This window comes from Schistocerca americana, chromosome 2, assembly GCF_021461395.2.
Source record: "Schistocerca americana isolate TAMUIC-IGC-003095 chromosome 2, iqSchAmer2.1, whole genome shotgun sequence".
NCBI lineage: Eukaryota > Metazoa > Arthropoda > Insecta > Orthoptera > Acrididae > Schistocerca > Schistocerca americana.
The window spans coordinates 735686160-735708501 of record NC_060120.1 but is presented as its reverse complement, the minus strand read 5'-3'; the positions used below and the strand labels follow the sequence as shown (position 1 = coordinate 735708501).

Here is a 22342-nt window from a genome sequence, read left to right as displayed (position 1 = left end):
ATGTGTCAACATACGCTTGTGGCAAGTACCTCCACACACCCATTGAAAGTCGAGTCATGTCACTGGCTGCCTGCTTGGACAAAAGTGTTTTTAACTTGTGTGGTTTCGATGCGAAATATGTCTTTTCTGGCTCAAAATGGAGTCTTGACAAATCCAAATAATCCAGTACTAGATTGTCAGACACAGTTGTGACACATAAGCATTTGCGTATTGCTGTACCTCACTGAGCCAGTGTCTCCATAGTCCTGACAAGTAGTGTGTGAAGTCAGCTGAGTGTACAAATCCATACCCCCTCATATCAAATGGAAAAAGAGCCACAATCCATACTGGAAATAATGACAATTTCCCGACATGCAATAGGAATAATTACATCATGAGATAGCTTCCAGATAAATATTTATATCACCACCACAACCAAATTACTTGTGAATTACACATCTATTTTTTTTTCTTTTTTTTTCCCCCCCAACTGTTCCTACCCATAGACATTCAACATAACACAGTTCCAAATAAATAGCATTACTTAAAGTGTTGTTTTTCAAAAAGTAAACCAGCAACATATTTAATGGCACTTACTATAAATGCTCTTTATTGCTAAACAATGCAAGAGAACACTGTCACACATATTTCTGAACATATAAGTGATAAAAACATGTAGTTATCATAACAAATAAAAAGACACTATACTTTATATATCTGTGTCATAAAACAGATTAAGAGATTCTTCATTCAAAGTTAACATTTGCTGTGGAGGAGACATACATTTTGATGCTTCATGAGTTCCTGAATCACTTTCTTGAGTAAATTTTGACTGTGAAACTGCAGCACCACAAGTATTACCAATACACACATCTGACTTATTTCCTAAATCAGGATTTTCTGACTTACAGCTTGTTAAAATATTTTGTTTATCATTAGGAAGATACATAGATTCAGCACTAGTGTTAAATACTACTGGAATATTCAGTGTGAATGGATCATTGTTTTCATGAAATACTCCTGGGTTCTTGGAAGCTTCAGATTGTGACAGAGATGACATAACTATATTTAACATATCTGATGATTTAGAGGAAGGACATCCTTTAATATGGGATATATTGTGTACGTTTTTTAGCTTGGTGCTATACATTTTAGTAGCAGTAGTGTTAGCAGTCTTACTTTGATTTACAAAATTAGTATCTTTTTCATCCTTGCATATTTCTTCATAAAAAATTTCATCATTACCCATAGTTTTATTAACTGGACTATATTTCAATGGATAACTTCTTGTAACAGTTTCATCATTAGAGTCTTTCTGAACCTGTTGTAGCTTTGTATCACATAAACCAACTATCTGTGGCATATGCAAAGATTCTAGACCTGTATCCTTTGTCTGTGATTTTTCAACTTCTCCCGTTATCCAAAGTATGGGAGAAGAATCTACCATAACATCATGTGACAATGCAGACTGAATGTGACTGTTCGCCAGAATGATATAGTCATTATTTTGTTGCTTCTTGACCAGCTGTGTCTCTTTGCTCCAAGTGTGGTGCTTTTCTAATACACCGCATCCTTCTTTAACATTTGCAGCCAATACACCATTTGTGACAATGTGTTTTTCCTGAAACAGAAAAAAGATCTATTAATGTTTTCATTGCACGATCAGATGAGCATCAAAAGTGTCCACTTAATAATTTTACTAGACAGTAACAGGACTGCTTATAAATACGGCAAAGATTTTTCAGAACAAATCTGAAACAGTGATGATGTGGTAATACAGGCCAGCACTTTGCACTTCTGTTGTTCTTCAAATCAAGCACAGTTGCATAAAGCATGAACATGCCCCCCCCCCCCTTTCTCTCTCTCTCTCTCTCTCTCTCTTTTTCTCGCACTGTAGCCTGACTGGGATGGAAGAATGGTTGATGTGGAAGAAATGAGAAAGGGAGAGGTTAGAGCTTAGGAAACAAAGGGGCAGCAGAGCAGAGGAGAAACCTTGAAAACTGCACTAGAATGTTGCTCACAAAGATACAGAAGCAAGGGAAGGTGGAAGGAGAACGGCAGCACAGAAGACTCCAGGGTGGCAGCTGAGATCCTTACTTCACAGCACTTACGGATAATGTGACGACGTTGCAATTTGCTTCAGTAAATACATTTTTGTGTTTCTATGACTTTATCCAATCACTAGTTCCTGGGAATACCAAGCAGACAGATGCATAGGCCTTCAGACCATACACTTGGCTCAAAGATGTTTATGCATGTGAGCACATACTCCCCACTGAACTCCATTTGTCTTCATTTTCTGGAAAACGTTCCCAATATTTTTGGTTCTTCCATTTTCTGAAGCCATCACACTGGGCAAGGATCTTCCTCAAGATATTTTGCTTACAACACACTACTTTCATGTCATCTATCTTTCTGATATTTAAGATCTCAAGTTCCTCACAGATCAATACATCTAAAACTCCATTATATACCTTTAGTTTTGCTCAAGATAGCACAAGAAGTTATTACCTGTTCAAGGTTTTTGTGGCTGTTGAAGCATGTGCCCTGAAAACTATAAAGCTCCCAACCCAATAAAATCTAAAATACAAGACTTGCAGTAGAGAACTGCATTGTTACTGTTACCCTGGAGAAAGAGAAAGAGAGAGAGAGAGAGAGAGAGAGAGAGAGAGGAGGGGGGAGGAAGAAGGGGCGGGGGACTGATTACAGAAGCACTGATGGACCATGAGATCTGTTGGAAAGTAAGCTTCCACTTTTGTGATCTGAAAATCTGGGATGATGTGGAATGATGCAAGTGGCGCAGGTGAAGCATTCACAGAAGTTGATAAAGTTGTACTGTGCAACATGGCCCACCACTGCATAACTGAGATGCCCTCAGTCACAATTTGGTGGTGCACATTTGATTTGTGGTCATGTACACATAGCAAATTATGCCATAATTGATAGTGAACTAGCCATATGACATGGCTGAACACTAGAGGGGGAAGGAGGAGGAGGCAGGAGGGAGGGGTGGGGTGCTGCATGGTACAGATTTTTGTACTTAGTTCTTTGACATGGGTATGACTTGTGGTGCAAGAGTTGGAGTGATTTAATAAGATAATGACGGTGAAGCAGAATGTTTGATGGTAGGCAGGGCATCATCATTTTGGGAGAGGTACAAAAAACTTCTTGATGTGAATAACACACCTATTTTATTTTTTTTAAATATGTGCAGGTAAACTACCACAACCAGCATAGTGAACGCATTATTGTGGCCAAGATTGACATGAAGCCCATGCCTACCACAGTAGTACAAGTTTATATGCGAACTATCTCTGCAGATGACGAAGAGATTGATGAAATGTATGATGAGATAAAAGAAATTATTCAGATAGTGAAGGGAGACAAAAATTTAATTGCCATGGGTGACTGGAATTCGACAGTAGGAAAAGGAAGTGGAGGAAACGTAATAGGTGAGTATGGAATGGGGCTAAGAAATGAAAAAGGAAGCCACCTGGTAGAATTCTGCACAGAGCATAACTTAATCATATCTAACACTTGGTTCAAGAATCACGAAAGAAGGTTGTATACATGGAAGAAGCCTTGAGATACTGGAAGGTTTCAGATAGATTATTTAATGGTAAGACAGAGATTTAGGAACCAGGTTTTAAATTGTAAGACATTTCCAGGGGCAGATGTGGACTCTGACCACAATCTATTGGTTATGAACTGTAGATTAAAACTGATGAAACTGCAAAAAGGTGGGAATTTAACGAGATGGCACCTGGATAAACTGATGAAACTGGAGTTTGTAGAGTGTTTCAGGGAGAGCATTAGGGAACGATTGACAAGAATGGGGGAAAGAAATACAATAGAAGAAGAATGGGTAGCTTTCAGAGATGAAATAGTGAAGGCAGTAGAGGATGAAGTAGGTAAAACGACAAGGGATAGTAGAAATCCTTAGGTAACAGAAGAAATATTGAATTTAATTGATGAAAGGAGAAAATATAAAAATGCAGTAAACGAAGCAGGCAAAAAGGAATACAAATGTCTCAAAAATAAGATCAACAGGAAGTGCAAAATGGCTAAGCAGGGATGGCTAGAAGACAAATATAAGGATGTAGAGGCATATATCACTAGGGGTAAGATAGATACTGCCTACAGGAAAATTAGAGAGACCTTTGGAGAAAAGAAAACCACTTGTATGAATATCAAGAGCTCGGATGACAACCCAGTTCTAAGCAAAGAAGAGAAAGCAGGAAGGTGGAAGGAGTATACTGAGGGTCTATACAAGGGCGATGTACTTGAGGACAATATTATAAAAATGGAAAAGGATGTAGATGAAGATGAAATGGGAGATATTCCATTAGAACTACTGAGCCTTGGGGGAGCCAGCCCTGACAAAACTCTATCATCTGGTGAGCAAGACATATGAGACATGCTTCAAGAAGAATACAAGCCGACCTCGGGGAAGATCAGCTTGGATTCCGTAGAAATGTTGGAACATGTGAGGAAATACTGAACCTAAGACTTACCTTAGAAGATAGATTAAGGAAAGGCAAACCTACATTTCTAGCATTTGTAGACTTAGAGAAAGCTTTTGACAATATTGACTGGAATACTCTCTTTCAAATTCTGAAGGTGACTGGAATACTCTCTTTCAAATTCTGAAGGTGGCTGGGGTAAAATACAGGGAGCGAAAGACTATTTACAATTCGTACATAAACCAGATGGCAGTTATAAGAGTCGAGGGACATGAAAGAGAAGCAGTGGTTGGGAAGGGAATGAGACAGGGTTGTAGCCTCTCCCTGATGTGATTCAATCTGTATATTGAGCAAGCAGTGACTGAAACAAAAGAAAAATTATGAGTAGGAATTAAAATCCATGGAGAAGAAATAAATACTTTGAGGTTTGCCAATGACACTGTAATTCTGTCAGAGGCAGCAAAGGACCTGGATGAGCAGTTGAAGGGAATGGACAGTGTCTTGAAAGGAGGATACAAGAGAATATCAACAAAAGCAAATCGAGGATAATGGAATGTAGTTGAATTAACTTGGGTGATGCTGAGGGAATTAGATTAGGAAATGAGATACTTAAAAGTAGTAAATGAGGTTTGCTATTTGGGGAACAAAATAACTGATGATGGTCGAAATAGAGAGGATATAAAATGTATACTGACAATGGCAAGGAAAGCATTTCTGAAGAAGAGAAATTTGTTAACATCCAGTATAGATTTAAGAGTCAGGAAGTCGTTTTTGAAAGTACCTGTATGGACTGTGGCCATGTATGGAGTTAAACATGGACGATAAATAGTTTAGACAAGAAGAGAACAGAAGCTTTCGAAATGTGGTGCTACAGAAGAATGCTGAAGATTAGATGGGTTGATCACATAACTAACGAGGAGATACTGAATAGAATTGGGGAGAAGAGAAATTTGCAGCACAATTTAACTAGAAGAAGGGATCGGTTGGTAGGACATGTTCTGAGGCATCAAGGGATCACCAATTTAGTAATGGAGGGCAGTGTGGAGGGTAAAAATCATAGTGGGAGACCAAGAGATGAATACACTAAGCATATTCAGAAGGATGTGGGTTGCAGTAGGTAGTGGGAGATGAAGAAGCTTGCACAGGATAGAGTAGCATGGAGAGCTGCATCAAACCAGTCTCTGGACTGAAGACCACAACAACAACAACAAACATGTTTTGTCAGAAATTGTAAGGAGACACCTGAAGCATAGACAGGACCTCCCTTACAATCCAATGATGAGGGTGTGTGTCATTCAAGTGTTCGTGGACATTAACATCAAAATAGGCTGGTGTACTGTCATGTTGAAAGCAGATTCTTTTGCGGACAACAATAATTACAGTCTCCAAGAACTGTGGCAGCATATCTCACAGGAACAGCATGTAACATTGACCAGTCACACATGGAAGCAACAAATAGGTCCTATTTAGGTGATCTTGGTCAATGCCCACCCATACGTTCCATAACACAATAAATATGGATTTCCAACTGTTGGTTTCCTATCTCAATATACTCGGTTGTGCGCCCACTATCGCTTGTTTCAATTTTACTCAAGGGGAGCAACTTAAATCACTTAATGAAAGCAAGTCTTCCTGTCTTGATCTTCTACTAATCAGGTTGCTTCCAGAGTATGCAGATGAAATAGTTCCATTTTTAGCATTCATACATGCCCATGCTCTAGACAAAAGATCTGTACCTAAAGACTGGAAAGTTGTGAAGGTTACACCAACACACAAGAAAGGGAACAGAAGCAATCCGCTGAATTACAGACTCACATTACTGTCATCAACTTATAGCAGTATTCTGAACACACAGTGTGTTCCAACATAATGAAGTACCTCCACAAAAACAACCTATTGACACACAACTAACATTAATTCAGAAAATATCATTCTCGTGAAACACAACCACCACTTTATTCATGTTATGCAATGATTATAAACAATAGGGGTCTCCAGTTCATTCCATATTTCTATATTTCCTGATGGCTTTTGACACTATTCCCCATAAGTGGATTCTAATCAAACTGTGTACCAATAGAGCATCATCTCAGCTGTGTGATTGAATTCATGATTTCCTGCCAGAAAGGCCACAGTTCATAGTAATGAATGGGTAGTCATCAAGTGAAATGAAATTTATATCTGTGGTTCCCCAAGGAAGTGTTATTTGCCCTCTGCTGCTCTGAATCTACATAAGTGATTTAGGAGACAATACGAGCAGCCCTCTTAGATTGTTTGCAGAAAATGCTGTTGCTTACCCTCTAGTAAAGTCATCAGAACAAAACGTGCAAGGTAATCCACATGAGTACTAAAAAAGTTCCATAAAATTTTGTTTACATGGTAAATAACACAAGTTTAAAGACTGTCGATTCAGTTAAACATTTGGGGATTTTAATTCCGAACACCTTAAATTGAAACCATCACATTGATAATGTTCTGGGGAAGGTGAATTGATGACCGTATTTTAAAAGCAGAGCATTTAGAAGATGCAACAGACCTACTAAATAAAATGCCTACATTATACTTATCCATCCGCTTCTGGAGTATTGCTGTTTAGCATGGGATTGGTACCAGGTAAGATTTCTGGAGGACATCGAAAAAGTTCAAAGTACGGCATCTTATCTTGTGTTGTCACAAATTAGGAGGGAGAATGTGACAGATGACATATGCAAGTGGAGGAGGTGATCAATCATTAAAACAAAAGGCATTTTTGATTGCAGTGATATCTTTTCACAAAATTACAATCACGAACTTTCTCCTCCAAATGCCAAAACACTTTGTTGACTCCCACTTACATTGGGAGGAATAACTATTATGATGAAAGAAGAGGAATCCAAACTCTCACAGAAATATTTAGATGTTCATTTTCCCCACATGCTATTTGAGAGAGGAATGGTTGAGAGAGTGTCTGAGCACTTTCTGCCAAATGCTGAAATGTGAATTGCAGAGAAATCATGTAGATTATCCATTTCAATGACAGATGTCTGGCTGGTGCTGGGATGGAAACACAGCTGAAGATAGAGGCTAATGTCGATTATGCTATAGCGGGTAAACACTAATGACAAAAGGCATCAAAATGCAAAGATCATTTATCAAATCTTAATAAAGCCAAATACTATTAAAGGTATGGACTATTTGTAAACTATCTATGCATTTACTACACCACATTAATCTGTGGATATTATAGTGTGATTAAAATAACTTGTATCAAAAGAAAAATTTAGTTGAGAAAACTATAAAATTCTGAGACAGAGCTACTGGGAAGGCTTACCTTCGAGAGGCTAAATCCCAATTCTCAGACATATAAAAATACACGAGCCTGTTCTACCTTTTGGAACTAACAGTACCTTTGATAGAAACTGGCTTCAAAACTGGCAGCAAACACACCTAACCTTAGCTGACCAGCATCTCAAACCTGTCACAGAGTGTCTCCCAGCCTTCATAAAATGCATCAACCACTTCCTGGAATGTCTTGAATCCTCACTCCCATCTAAAATCCCCCTTTTCCCTATTTATGTGACCTTGCATTAAACCACCAATCCACACACATGTGGTATATTAGCCGTAGAGCACTACCTATCTCTCCCAACTGCCACATGAAACTCTTCCTAACCTTTAAATGATTAATGGAAAATTTCATATAAAGATGATGAAAGTAAGCTGTTACAGGAAGTGAAGGAGTTATTCTTCACTATAAGTACAAACCATAAAGATGATGGTGATGAATATGTACTAAACTGTGATGCCCAGGTTCCAAGTGTGGAGGAGTGCCTCTTCCATGCAGCCCCTAGAAAGATCATATAGCACAGGGCCATCCTGATTTTGTGTTTCCTGATTTGTTTGTTGGTCTGGCTCTCAAAAGTGAGTAGTTTTGGCTGGAGATGAAGTTGGCAATTCTGACAATAAACAAAGGTTAGGAAGAAATACTAACAAAGAGGTAGAGGGGCTGGCCAGTACTCACCTCAGCTCAGTACAGCCGATAGATACACAAAAAATAGAACCGAAAATTTAATTTCCTAGCTTTTGGAACAAATGTTCCTTCATCAGGGAGGAGAGAGGGGAAAGAAAGGGAAGAAGGGAAAGTAGATTCAGTTACTCACAACCCAGGTTATGAAGCAACAGGGAAAGGAAAACAGGGCTACCCTCCCTGTTGCTTCATAACCTGGGTTGTGAGTAACTGAATCTACTTTCCCTTCTTCCCTTTCTTTCCCCTCTCTCCTCCCTGATGAAGGAACATTTGTTCCAAAAGCTAGGAAATTAAATTTTCGGTTCTGTTTTTTGTGTATCTATCGGCTGTACTGAGCTGAGGTGAGTACTGGCCAGCCCCTCTACCTCTTTGTTAGTATTTCTTCCTAACCTTTGTTTATTGTCAGAATTGCCAACTTCATCTCCAGCCAAAACTACTCACTTTTGAGAGCCAGACCAACAAACAAATCAGGAAACACAAAATCAGGATGGCCCTGTGCTATATGATCTTTCTAGGGGCTGCATGGAAGAGGCACTCCTCCACACTTGGAACCTGGGCATCACAGTTTAGTACATATTCATCACCATCATCTTTATGGTTTGTACTCATAGTGAAGAATAACTCCTTCACTTCCTGTAACAGCTTACTTTCATTCCCAATTAAAATTCACCTGGTCTTTTTCCAAAACCAAGGCTACCTTCCATGATGTTGACTCTCGCCTCACTAAAGCCCGCTTCCAAACCTCGCTCTACCAGCTAATAACTAACAATACCTACACTTTCACAGTTGCCACCCATTCGCCATCAAACACTCCCTTGCCTACAGCCGAAGTATTTAAGGCAAACGAATCTGCCTCATAACCGAATTCCTCAACACCCACAACAACAAACCCTCATGTTTTCCTTTTCCGCGATTACTCCAGACATTTCCTAGGCAGTAGCCTCTTCTCATCGTTTGACTGACACAGCTCTCACTTCCACAATACTCAGAAGCACCCCCCCCCCTTTCTCACCCAACACCAACTGGCCCTTGAATGCTCCAACATGTTTCTTCACTAAAACTAAGTCCTTCTCAAACCAAGCCTTGAAATCAGATTCTCCCTCCAAATGCCACCCACTGTCACCTTCTGTTGCCCTCCTAACCTCCATAACATCCTAGTCAAAACATGATATTCTCAAACCATTGCTATCCCTAAGTTCCTATCCCTGTAATCATTCTCACTGTAAAACCTGCCCCATGAAACCCCCTGCTACCATTTACTTTAGATCTACTAACGGTAAATATGACAATATTGAAGGCAGAGCAGTTTGTGAAACTGTGCATGTTGTTTAACAACTAACTTATGTCCACTGCACAGCGTATCATGTAAGAATGACTACCACAAACTGCATGAGCACATAAATGGGCATAGAACAGGATTTTCCAAACTGGGTCCTTGGGAAGTAAATAACTGGTCTGCAAAAAAATTATTAATAACATGGCTTATTTTCCTGACACTCTGACAGTACTAATTTAAGGGATGTAAATTTCATAACTGACCACTGTTGGTGCCACAAAACATCATGTGCACATGATAGGCATCTCTTACAGTTTATATTCTGTATGAAAATAGCTTATACTATGCTCTCACCATTGATTTGGTACCATCCTCTTATGAACAAGCATCTTACCATGTAATTTACCATATTGAACTTAATGGAGAAGCTCATTCAATTAGAGAAAAACTTTTTTTAAGCCATTTGTAAAAGACATGGTTATTCATGAACAGACGTCATTACTAATGAACAGACACAGTTATCAATGAACAGAAACAGTTATCAATGAACAGACACAATTATCAATGAACAGACACAGTTATCAATGAACAGACACAGTTATTAATGAACAGACTGCCAAAAAAATAAATGTGGTACAGTTAGCTAATAATCGTGTTTCAACACATCGAAGATCTTTCCGGTGGCATAGAGAAGAAATTAATTTACCAACTTGCACTTTGTAGTGAGTATCCACTGCAAACGGACGAATCCATAGATGTCACGGGACTAGCTGTATTACTAGTATTTGGTTGTTATACATTTAATAAAAATATTGAAGATTTAGTCATGACAGCATATTTACAAAAAAAAAAAAAAAAACAGGAGAAGATCTATTTAGTTGTATTAACGATTATATTATAAAACATGAGATTGTATGGGAGAAGTGTATTTGCACAGATGGAACTACAACCACGGTAGGAAAAACAAAGGGAGCTGCAACACATATACTGTAGGTATAAGTTGTGCAGGATATGGTAGCCCATGTGCAGTGACCAGTTTTTGTCTACAGCAACGGGTGGTTTCATTCATTTTTTCAGGAGGCCTACAAGCGTTTGCCACCCTTCAGCTGGTCAGCGATGACGGAATAGACGTGCACGCCCTGCAATCTTTGTGAAACAATTTTACAGAACATATTCGGTAAAAAAAAAAATTCATTTTTGCTTTACTTATAGCTTTGTGTGTCAGGTTTATTATGATGTGCCCATCATTTCACTAATGGTCACAGTTATTGTGATATTTAAGTGGAAGTAAGACACTGCCTGAAACTCAAAAAGTTTGGAATGAAACCAGTCTCGAGAAAAATGATTTGATGTAGCACACTCATTTGCAATCACACTGTGCCAGCCAAAAGCCAGAGTGAAATATCCATAATATAGCTCATATTTCATAAGCGGTTTGAGATATCAAAATGAGATTTTGGCAAATGATAGCACACAAAGAGGAAAGTATTTTGGTGGTTGGTTATTATGCAAAACCTCATTATCTACCACATTATTCTACTAATTACAGACATTTCCGATGAAAGAATATAATTTTTAAGGAGCATCAGTAGCTGGTGAAATGAGGGGTGCTATGGGTTTTGATACAGCGTAAGTGAAGTCATTACACATTACACAACAACTGTCTCAGAATTCTCTCGCAATTGTGTCTGCACAACAAGTGACGTGAGACTGTAAACTCCATTGAGTTTTGGCAAAAGAAGCAAATTTTAACATGACAACAAGAGAAATGTGTAAGTTTTGCACAAAACTCCCCACTCCTGACAATTCTCTGAAAGTTACAAATGGTTAACAAACCAGGCAAAAATAAATCACTGTATTTTCAGTGGAATTCCTTTTTGATATTAACCAAAGGAGAAGTGACAGATCTTTTTGAATGGTCATCATGCAAGTGTGGGCTTGAAGAGGACCTACTTAATATCCACACAAAATTGTGCATTTTTGCTTCAGTTTAGAATGTCACTTCCCCTCCAGCACTCAGCATTTCCTCTACAGTGCCTGCCCCCACCCCCCACCACTACTGCTCTCCTCACGCATGCCCTGCCATCTGCGCATCTACTGGCCACAGTATTCTGCATGCACTATAGCTACAAGAGCCACCAGCAGTCACTGTATTTTTCATAGGCTAGCTCTACTAACAAAAAGAAATGCCTACTGTTTTAAAATACATTTAAATAAAGTGGTGATAATGATAAACTATGTAAAATCTCAACCACTGCAGTCCAGATCTTTTAAAATTTTGTGTGCTGTAATGAGTAGTGAACACAACGCACTTTTACTCCATACAGAAGTGAGATGGCTATCCAGAGGAAAAGTACAACTGAGGCTTTACGAAGTTCATAATGAGTTATTTAATGCACAAAATAATTCCACACAAAGTTTTATTGAATTTTTAAGACACCCTTTATGGTTGATAAAACTTGCATGTCTGGAAGACATTTTTACAAACGGCAATAAAATTAACATATCACTTCAGGAAAAAGTGTTATAATTTTTAGTACAATGGACAAAAATGCAGCTTTAGAGAGAAAATTGAAATTTTGGATAGCAATAATAATAATAATAATAATAATTCTGTGTGGCTCAATGGCCTAGTGCAAGTCTTTCTATCAGATGCCATTTCGATGACTTGTATGTCCCTAACGTACCCCAGTTGTCCAACTGTGGAAAGTGGACCTACAGTTTAATATGAAATCTAAAACATGTTGTTTCTGTTGACTCCTCTCATCACTGAGAGATGAAGACTAGGCTAAAATGAAGATCAGGAAATCCATGGTCAGACCGAGATTAGATGCCGTAATCTCTCAGTTTCCAGGCACGCACCTTACCCTAGACCATCAAGCCCAGCATGTAGCAGACAGTTCCCCTGTAGGTTTCAATGAGTGAGTTTGTAAGTATCAAAATATGTGACATGTGTGGTCATACTGTATGTTTTGACTGCATTGACTTAGCAGCTTAAATTATTTACACCACTAAGTGACCTTAGTCCTTAGTACCTGTCATAAATTTCAACTTGATACTTTGATTTTTTGCTGAGAAAAAGAGGTCTCAACAGTCAGACAGAAAGATGGACGGACAACAAAGTGATCCTATAAGGGTCCCAGTTTTACCAATTGCGGTACAGAATCTTAAAATAAAAAAAAAATACTAAATACATTTGAAATGAATAAATAATTTTTACTTATTTTTTAACTTTTTATGACTTCCATGTGATTGAAGTAATAACTGAATAAACAAGTTTTTCTGATTTTTTAAAACTTTATTAATTTTGTTAACCTTCAAAATAAGCAAGATGATTCATCAAACCTATTTTATCAGAGGAAAAGTATGGGAATCCTTGGAATAGAAGAATTGTTTATTTGAGAGACACCAAGTACTCAGTTACTGGACATAATTTGCAGCACAGTTCAAGGGGCCAGGCTGTTTGGAGCCTCCCATCTACTAGTTTCCCTTAACTCAAGAGGTGGGAATTTTCCCTCTGAAACAACCTTGCATCCCAACTACCTCCTGGACTTAACTCATTTCCCCCTCTTCTTTCATCATCATCATCATCATCATCACTCTATACTTATTTTTATCTGTCACATGTTCTAGCTCCTTTGCCCCTCCCCACCTGCTCCCCATCTCTCCCAACTCTTTCTCTCTCTTCCCCCCCTCTCCCTGTGTGTGTGTGTGTGTGTGTGTGTGTGTGTGTGTGTGTGTGTGTTTTGGTGGTGTGGTCCCCAATTCTTCACTGATTCTGAGGGTAAGTACTGGCCAGCATTCTGTCTCTCAATTTTCAAATAACTTGTGACTTTTTACAGTTCATCCCAGCGGAGCGGACATTACCCTATAGCCACAGTAACACCAACAATGACATATTTTGTTCTCCAGCACCACCAACAGGTCGACAGGTATACTGCACCTTGTTACCACACTGCCAATAACTAGTAGTACATAGTGCTTTTATGTTCCTCTGGTCTCATTGTGACGCAGAGTTTTCCAGCACTGGTGTGTTCTGCATTTACAAGCTATTGTTGTGAACTAGTGTTTTTGTATTAGAATTGTTTTAGTAGGACCGTGATGTGTCTCAACACGAGGCTAACTGCAAAAGACATCATCCAAGAACACAGTCACCAGCTTCAAAGGTACTGAGGGTAGAATCAGAATTCCAATCTGCTGTAGATTTGTGTGTGCTATTTGTACATATGATTAATTGTGGTACAACAGTGGGAGTCAGATATTAGATGTTTCAGGTGTTGTGGACAGGATAGCCACATCACTTAACATTCATAGATTTACAATGCTGAGAACTGTAAAACAGAAGGGAAGGAAGGAAAATGAGAACAATGGACCATCAGCAGGTCATTCTCTCTTGGAAACACTGGGCAAGGAATGAATTTACAACATGTAACCAAAATGGATGCATTCGAGCAGGATGCAGCATGCAGAAATGTGTATGCTTAATATCAGTGCAAGGAGTACACTACAGTAACCTTCTCAGAAAAGCAAAGATATTTAATGGGAACAAGCAGTCTCTTTGAAACTGCTGTCAGAAACTTAATTTATGACATGGAAAATGTTTGTCTCTGAAGATACCACTGACATATAACACAGCTGCTTGGAAATGTCAGTATCTACTGCAGTGAGGAGAACTTCATTTGAAGACATCATGTAGATTTGTGAGACATGGGCTAATGCATTTCACACTTTAACAAAAGCTGTATGGACTGCACACTTGAAGGAACAACAAATACGCCGACAGTAAAGGGTGGCAGCATAATCATCATCCCAGAAAGAAAGGTGACTATCACGAAGAAATAATAATCACAGTTTTCTACAGCAAAATATTCCCCCAAATACAATGACAGTCATGAACCGCATGCCATATCACTCTGTTGTGTTAGATAGAGCTCAGAGATTGCAGTGGAGGAAAGTGGATATTTTATTTTGGATACAGAGAAACATTACATAGCAGCAAATTGAACCTGGCTTCAATATCGCTGATTTACAGGAACTTGCAAAAACTATGTTAACCAAAAACCCCACATTACCAAGTTGTTGAACTAAGTATGGTAATAGGGCATAGCACAATAAGGCTTCTCCTGCTCATTTCAATCCAAATGAACTTATACGTGCCTAGGTGAAAAGTAACATAGCATGCAATAAAGTGTTTATTCTCAGTGAAATGTAAATTTTAACAAAAGGAGTCACTGAGAACAATACCCCAAGGATTTAGTCTCGAGGTGAGTCATACCAAGAAGGTAGCCAAGGAAACAAAGACCCGTGAAGAACTGCTGGACATGCAGAATGAGAAGGTGGTTGTTTCTGTCAGCTCCAGCCATGTTCAGGTCTGAGGAAGAGGAGCACAATGATTCTTCCCTTATGTCATGTTGCTTACAACATAATCTTGAATATTTATAAAATATTCATTGATGTCACTGTCCAGATTGATACTGTCATTCATTTATTACTTCACTGAAGATCAGTTAATGACTACACTTCAAAAGTAGTTGTGATGGGTGCAGCACGCATAAAACTATCAAAAGTTAGTTTAAATGCACTGTAATATACGAATGTTAATGAAAAAATGACATTTTTGAGGCAGAGAATAATCATCCCTGAATATAAAAGAAGATGTACATATTGTTACAAAAAGTCTGAAGTATTTAAAAGACTGGTAGTGGTGAGCAGTTACTGGTCAGACACAATACTAACAATACATCTTTGCTGAGCCAAACTTTGCATGGTACCACTATCCAATGTGATATCAACACCAAGTGCCAGCTATACATCAGTGTCAGGTCTCAGTGTTCTTTTAATAAATCATGATTTAGAAAATTAAATGTTGCAGGTTGAGTGTAACTATCAATGTTTCAACTTTTGTGGACATGCATGCACAGGATTCAGTGCCAAATAAATGCAACTTTCAATAATCAATTTATGTCATTTGTGCAACAGTTTCCAGCACATACAACAAAAGACACTTTTTTGTTCATGTATAGCAATAGCTGGCTGCCAAGAGCAAAACAGCTGACACCAACTGGTGAGTGGTATAGAGATGTTTGTAGTAACTACTTGCTGAGGAAGATCCAGACAGTTAATTGCAACTCAGCCCGCTATACTTAATCACCTGACATAGATCGAGCAGTGTGGTGGTTACAGTAAAAGCTGTTAAAATGGTGTCATCAGGGACCTGAAAAATTCATATTTGCAACAAATGTGAATACAGATCCAAATTCTGCCACAAAATATGAAAATGCAAAATTACTTAATAAAGGCTATTTCACAGTTAACTGTATCCAGACAAACTATTTTATTAGAAATAGTTTGAAATAGCTTTATTTTCTGCATTTAATATTGAACATGTACCAAATTTTCGGTTCCTGGTATTGCACATCTGGCAAAGAACACTTGGGAAGATTTTGTGCATAAGAAAGAGTTTGCAGAATACAGCAATAATGTTAGGAAAAAGATAGGTTGCTACTCACTGTAAAGATGATGCCCGAGTTGCACACAAGCACAATGAAAAGACTGTTACACATTATTTAGTTTTCAACCAAAGCCTTCTTCAGCACAGAAAAACACACACACACACACACACACACACACACACACACACACGTAGCAAACTATCCTTTTCCTGATATTGTTGATATTCCAACTTGGATTTCACACTGTTTGTTATCATTATTGGCTATGTATCACAACTGGAAGGTACATGTATGTGTGTCATAAGATGTAAGTTATAATTACAAGGGCTATAGCTGACTGCTGCAAACCACCTTTAACATACTGACAACTAAAAAAGAAGTAACAGAACTTGAAATTTATGTGATGTTTTATTATTTATGAATCTTCTCTTTCTCTGTATGAAGTTATTTCTGATATTTGTCAGGAGATTGGAAGTGAGTGTTTATTGAGGCAAAGATTAATATAGGGTGTGGTGCAGGAACTTCCTTATTTGAAATGCACATCAAAAAGCGGCCATTACTCACTGTTTTGTGGGACTGAGCCACTTCACAAAGTTCTTTTCTTAAGGTTAGTTTAGTAGCGAACATGCAGTGGAGGGGAGAGAGACTGTGGTGGCCCACTTTTCCAATGGCTGTTCAGTAGTTAGAACCCAGTGAGCATTCAGGGAACAGTTTAATATCACATCTGCAGACCATGTTTCTGACTGAAAATCAATTGTTATGTGGGTGGACACATTTATTGATACTGGTAATGTGAAAAAAAACAGGACCGTCAAGAACCACAAGAACACCAGAAAATGTCAAGAAAGTAAGGCTGGCAATTTTCAATTTCCCCAAGAAACCTGCATGTAAACATTCAGCTGCTCTTGTAACTTCTAATCACACAGTGAGACGAATTCTTCGTGAAGACTTGAAATTTCATCCATACCAACTGGCGATGGTGCACACACATAATCCACCAAATTTTGTTTCACAAAAACAATGCATTGAAGCCTTGATCAAAAACCTCCTGCCGCACAATGCCATTCTCTTCTTCAGCAATGAGGCACATTTTCATTTGTTTCGATGTGTGAATAAACAAAACATGCAATACTGGAGGGGCACAAGCCCCAGAGAACTTCATAAGCAGCCCATGCATAAAGAACATGTGACAATTTAGTATTTTTTATCCAAAATTGGCATTGTTGGCCCACGGTTTTTCGAAGAAATCCGATGGGCAGTTATGGTCACTTCTGATAATTATGTCCAGATGACTGAGGAGTTTTTGTTCCCAAACTTGAAGAAATTGTTGTGGGGATGTCTGATTCCAGAAAGATGGCACCATGGCTAACATGTCACAAACACTGCTTTGCTGGAACACTTCCCCAACTGTCTCATTCCTTTGAGGGGCGATCTTCGTGGCCAGCAAGCTCACCAGATTTAGCCCCTTGCAACTTTTTCTTATGGGCTACCTTAAATCATTGGTGTATACCAACTGCCCATGGACCATGAGTGAGCTGTGGAACAACATTTGTGCTACTACTGCCAACACAGACATGCTGGACAAACTGAAATGATACATCTAATATTGGCTCTCCAGATACACTGAGGAAATGGAGAACACCTTCAAGATATCATTTTCAAAACCTATTGAAATAAAACTTTAAATGTACCTCTACGTAAAGAATTGATAATTAAATTTATTTTTTTTAAAATAAGAAAGTTCTCATGCCACACCCTGTATTTAAAAAGAAAAAAACACAAGGGACAGGTACAACAAATGAACTGCTATAGATTTCAGCTTCCAGCCCAAAGGCCTTCTTCTGAAGTAACATACAGACACAAAACCACTGTCTTTGGCCGCTGTGGCTGGTGTTTCACGTTCCAGTTGAAGGGCACTATCGCATGAAGAGGGAGGTGTTCCTTCCTGACTTGCAGTCTTCGTAAAAGATTGTAAGAATGAGACGATACAGCACTGGCTATCTTTTTTGGACCAAGTTTGGGGGTTAGTTTCAGTGTCAGTGGGCTTCGTAAGGCCTACAGCACAATGGGAGAGGGCTGCCCATATAGTATGTAAATTTAGGGCCTGTGGGCGGACAGGTGCGTGTATTATTCGTGTTCTTGTCTGTACATTTTGTATCTATTGAGGTGTGGGTCTGATGTTTTGTCATTCACTAAATAAATAAATGTGTCTGCTAAACTTCTTTACCATATCTCAAAGTTTTTTTGCAAATCTGATCACTGTCTTACTTTTTTGAAAATTATTTCATGTTTCATGGATGCATATTGTGAGTATTGCTTGGAAGCAGAATTTATCAAATGTTACAGATACATTATATGTTGTTAGATACAGATTTAACATTATGGCCAGATTTATACAGCAGTAATTCACGAATAAAGCAGCAATAATAATAATAATAATAATAATAATAATAATAAGGTATTATGTTAAGAACAGCTACAAACTTTTACTGAATACTGGACAAATTTCCTTTCACCATACCACAAAAGCTAAGACATTGTAGTGTTAACACCCACAGAATTTTGCAGTGGCAATAAGGCTTCATTACATCACAATATGGACAAGTACTCCTGTATTATGTTAAACAGTACTCACAGGCTTTAGCTTACAGCACACAGATCACTACTGGCACATTACAACTTATAAAGTATTATATGATGTCAAAAAATTCCTGCCTGAAGTGGAAGGACTTCTATAAAAGTCAATGTTTTATACAGTTTCTGAACTGAGACAAGTCACCAGTATCAGATTGGACATGAACCGGTAGAGAATTGCACATTTTGATGCACCAGTAATGTCCTCCTTTGTGTAGCATGCTGAGATTTTTTTTCTCACTTTGTAACTCTCGTTTATTTTGTGTATCTTCCTCATGATGCATACCTTTCAATTTTTTTAAAGTGAAGTAAGAGAATATACTGATATGAGATAGTGATGACTCCCACCTTTGTGAATAAATCCACCTTTGTGAATAAATTCTTGCAGAAGTGACTGAGATGGGCTACGTTAAAGACTATGACAACCCTCTTGCAAACAGTACAATCTATCCGAGCTTGAGATTGAGTACCTCTGAATATAATATCACATATCATGATATAGTGGAAATAATTGTAGTAAGCCTCTTGGGTTCCCTTGTGATCGCAAACAGACCAAATCACATGAATAACAAATGTTGCCGAGTTCAGTCTTGTACATAGTTTTAGTTTGTGTACTGTCGAGCTGAGCTTGCTACCAATATTTAGTCCCAGGTATTGGGAAGCTTCTACTCTACTCCTAAAGATTAATAGCTCATCACTTGTTTTTGTAACATACAAGGTGTAACCAGAAAGTAAGTTCCAACTGCCAATACAGAAAAACATTTATAAATTATAAATATTCATTTTAACAATTACAGAGTGTAAATGGCTAATTCTGAACATTGTCACCACCATCATTACGGTGTTTATTGAAACAGCAGACCAACTTTGTTTGCCTGTGTCTTAGGAGTCAGCTGCCAATATCTGGAACTGTGAAATAAAATTGTTGTCTGCACCTCTACACCCTTGTGAAAAAGAGGCCACACTGCCTCAGTTGCCTGGGACTGCAGTCGTGTGTGTGTGTGTGTGTGTGTGTGTGTGTGTGTGTGTGTGTGTGTGTGTGTGAGTGAGTGTGTGTGTGTGGGCGCGCGTTTATTTTTGACAAAGGCCTTACTGGCCGAAAGCTTTATTTATGACAGTCTTCTTGTGGTGCCTGTCTGCGACTCAGCAACTCTGCTATATGGTGGGTAGCAACTTTCCTTTTCATAATATTGTTACATAGCAGCAAATTGAACCTGGCATCAATATGGCTGATTTACAGGAACTTGCAAAAACTATGTTAACCAAAAACCCCACACTACCAAGTTGTTGAACTAGGTATGGCAATAGGGCATAGCATAATAAGGCTTCTCCTGCTCATTTCAATCCAAATGAACTTGTAAGAGCCTAGGTGAAAAGTAACATAGCATGCAATAAAATGTATATTTTGCTGTAGAAAACTGTAATTATTATTTCTTCATGATAGTCACCTTTCTTTCTGGAATGATGATTATGCTGCCACCCTTTACTGTCGGTGTATTTGTTGTTCCTTCAGCTGTGCAGTCCATACTGCTTTTGTTAAAGTGTGAAATGCATTAGCCCATGTCTCACAAATCCACATGATGTCTACAAATGAAGTTCGCCTCACGGCAGTAGATATTGACATTTCCAGGCAGCTGTGTGATATGTCAGTGGTTTGTCTTATTACACATGCAATATGCAAAGCCACCAATCATTTGGATTCACCATAATTCATTCTAGCAAAAACAATTATGTGATGTCCTATCTCCTACATTGCATTTTATTCTAAAAAGTTAAGTTTCTTAGTTTCAGTATTTAACATAAAGTTTATCTTCATTTCTTTCAGATGTTTAGCCAATTCAGTTTCCTTCTGTGTGGCTCCTCCAACATTCCAGGTGGCTAATTTTATCTAATTTGAGACCAATTTTCATTTATGCTCTTTGGCTGCATGTGTCACTGAAATACTGAAGCCCATCCTGTTTTCAATGTTAGTTTGGGTATTGCAAGTAAATGATATTTTTACTACATACGGTTACTACCACCCAACTAACCTTCTACCAGAAAGAATAGGTTTTTTTCTGTTTTGGGTCCCCACTAAACTCAAATACTATTTTTTTCCTAGGCCGTGTCAACATGCTTAGAAATGGTTCAAACCAGATTTTGGACCTCCACAAAGTACATCAAAGACCAAAGTTGATTTATATCCATAGATTCACTTTTGCTCCAGACAAACAATTTTCTATTGCAAGCAATGTCTATAATCAATGGCTTTTCTCCTGGATACAAGTCATTCACTGGTGAGGAATGACAGATGGACCTGGGTTCAATTTCTAGTACTAACAGTGATTTATCCTTGGTGAGAGGACCGAAATAGGGTGCACTCAGCCTCTTGGCACCAACTGAGGAGCTACTTGACCAAGTAATAATGGCACCACATCTGTTAAACTCACAATAACCAGGAGTGTGGTGTGATGAGCCCCAACCCTCCATGCTGCATCCAAATGGCCCCACAGGCAGAGGATGACATGGTGATCAGAATGGTGGTGCTTATTATTTTTATGGTTAATAGACTGCACAGTCTGTAAATTTGTACAGGACTACATTTATTTTCTTGATTCTTCAATGAAAAAGATTATTCAGTTCTCTTATCCATTATCTGCATTCCATTTACTTACAGTGAATGATAACATTTACCTCTCATGTAACTACAATTCTTTTACCTGAAGAAGTAAAGTTGTAAAGTAACTGGCTGTACCTGCAATGGTTTGACCTCAACAGCTTGTCGGAGTTTCTGCACCAAGTCACTTGACTGCCTCACTACTGTTCCTGGTGGCTGGGACGGACATTTGTGTGTTCTCTGGCTGACCTACACTCAAAGTGAGTGAGCAAAACAAACATAAATACAACAGACAGTTGAAATAAACTATATGTTTCACATGTACTTATATAGCATTATTTAATTGTCAAATACAATGATACGTTCCTAACTATATATTTCATAGACATAGTAAGCATTTATAATTCATGATAAATTTCAGAAATAATTTACTGTAGACTTAGCTAACTAAATTTTCTCCATGACCACGGGCTGTTTCCTAATGGTAGAGGTGCATTTGGCTTACATACAGACCACTAAAGTAAGAGAAACAGAATGCAACAGAAGATGCCACAAAACAAAAACAAAATGGTTAGGAAGTAAATACCATAACATTTTGTTCACAGCCAGGGGGAACAAACTGAATGGTTCAATAGGAATTCTAATATTAATAACGTGCAATGTAAATGGTGAATGAGTTTGTCTTTTAACATGCTGCATATATGAAACCACATTTTCTCTAGCTTGTTACCTTAGACAGTCCTCCTCAGTGTACATGTTATTTTGCAAAAGAGAAACAAAAAATAGCAACATACAAGATGCTGCCCACAGCATTCAAGAATTTCACTGTACTGGTCAAACCAGTAGCATTCCCGCATCATCCTCATTCGCCAGAGTAGGGAGGATGCAACTTCTACCTCTTCCCAAAGATGCAAATCATGTTGAAAGGGCAACATT

General features: G+C 38.4%; 1 protein-coding gene across 1 annotated transcript in view; it reads right to left on the bottom strand.

Annotated features, from left to right (window-relative positions):
* Positions 1–559: 559 nt before the first annotated feature.
* The window catches only part of LOC124595106 (zinc finger protein 252-like), an 80324-nt gene continuing 58541 nt past the window's right edge, over positions 560–22342 (bottom strand). The window contains exons 6-7 of the mRNA XM_047133703.1: positions 21545–21655; positions 560–1600 (exon numbers count right to left, since the gene is read on the bottom strand). Of these exons, the coding sequence (XP_046989659.1) occupies positions 689–1600; positions 21545–21655 (1023 nt within the window). The 3' untranslated portion in view covers positions 560–688. The remainder of the gene's footprint in view (positions 1601–21544; positions 21656–22342) is intronic.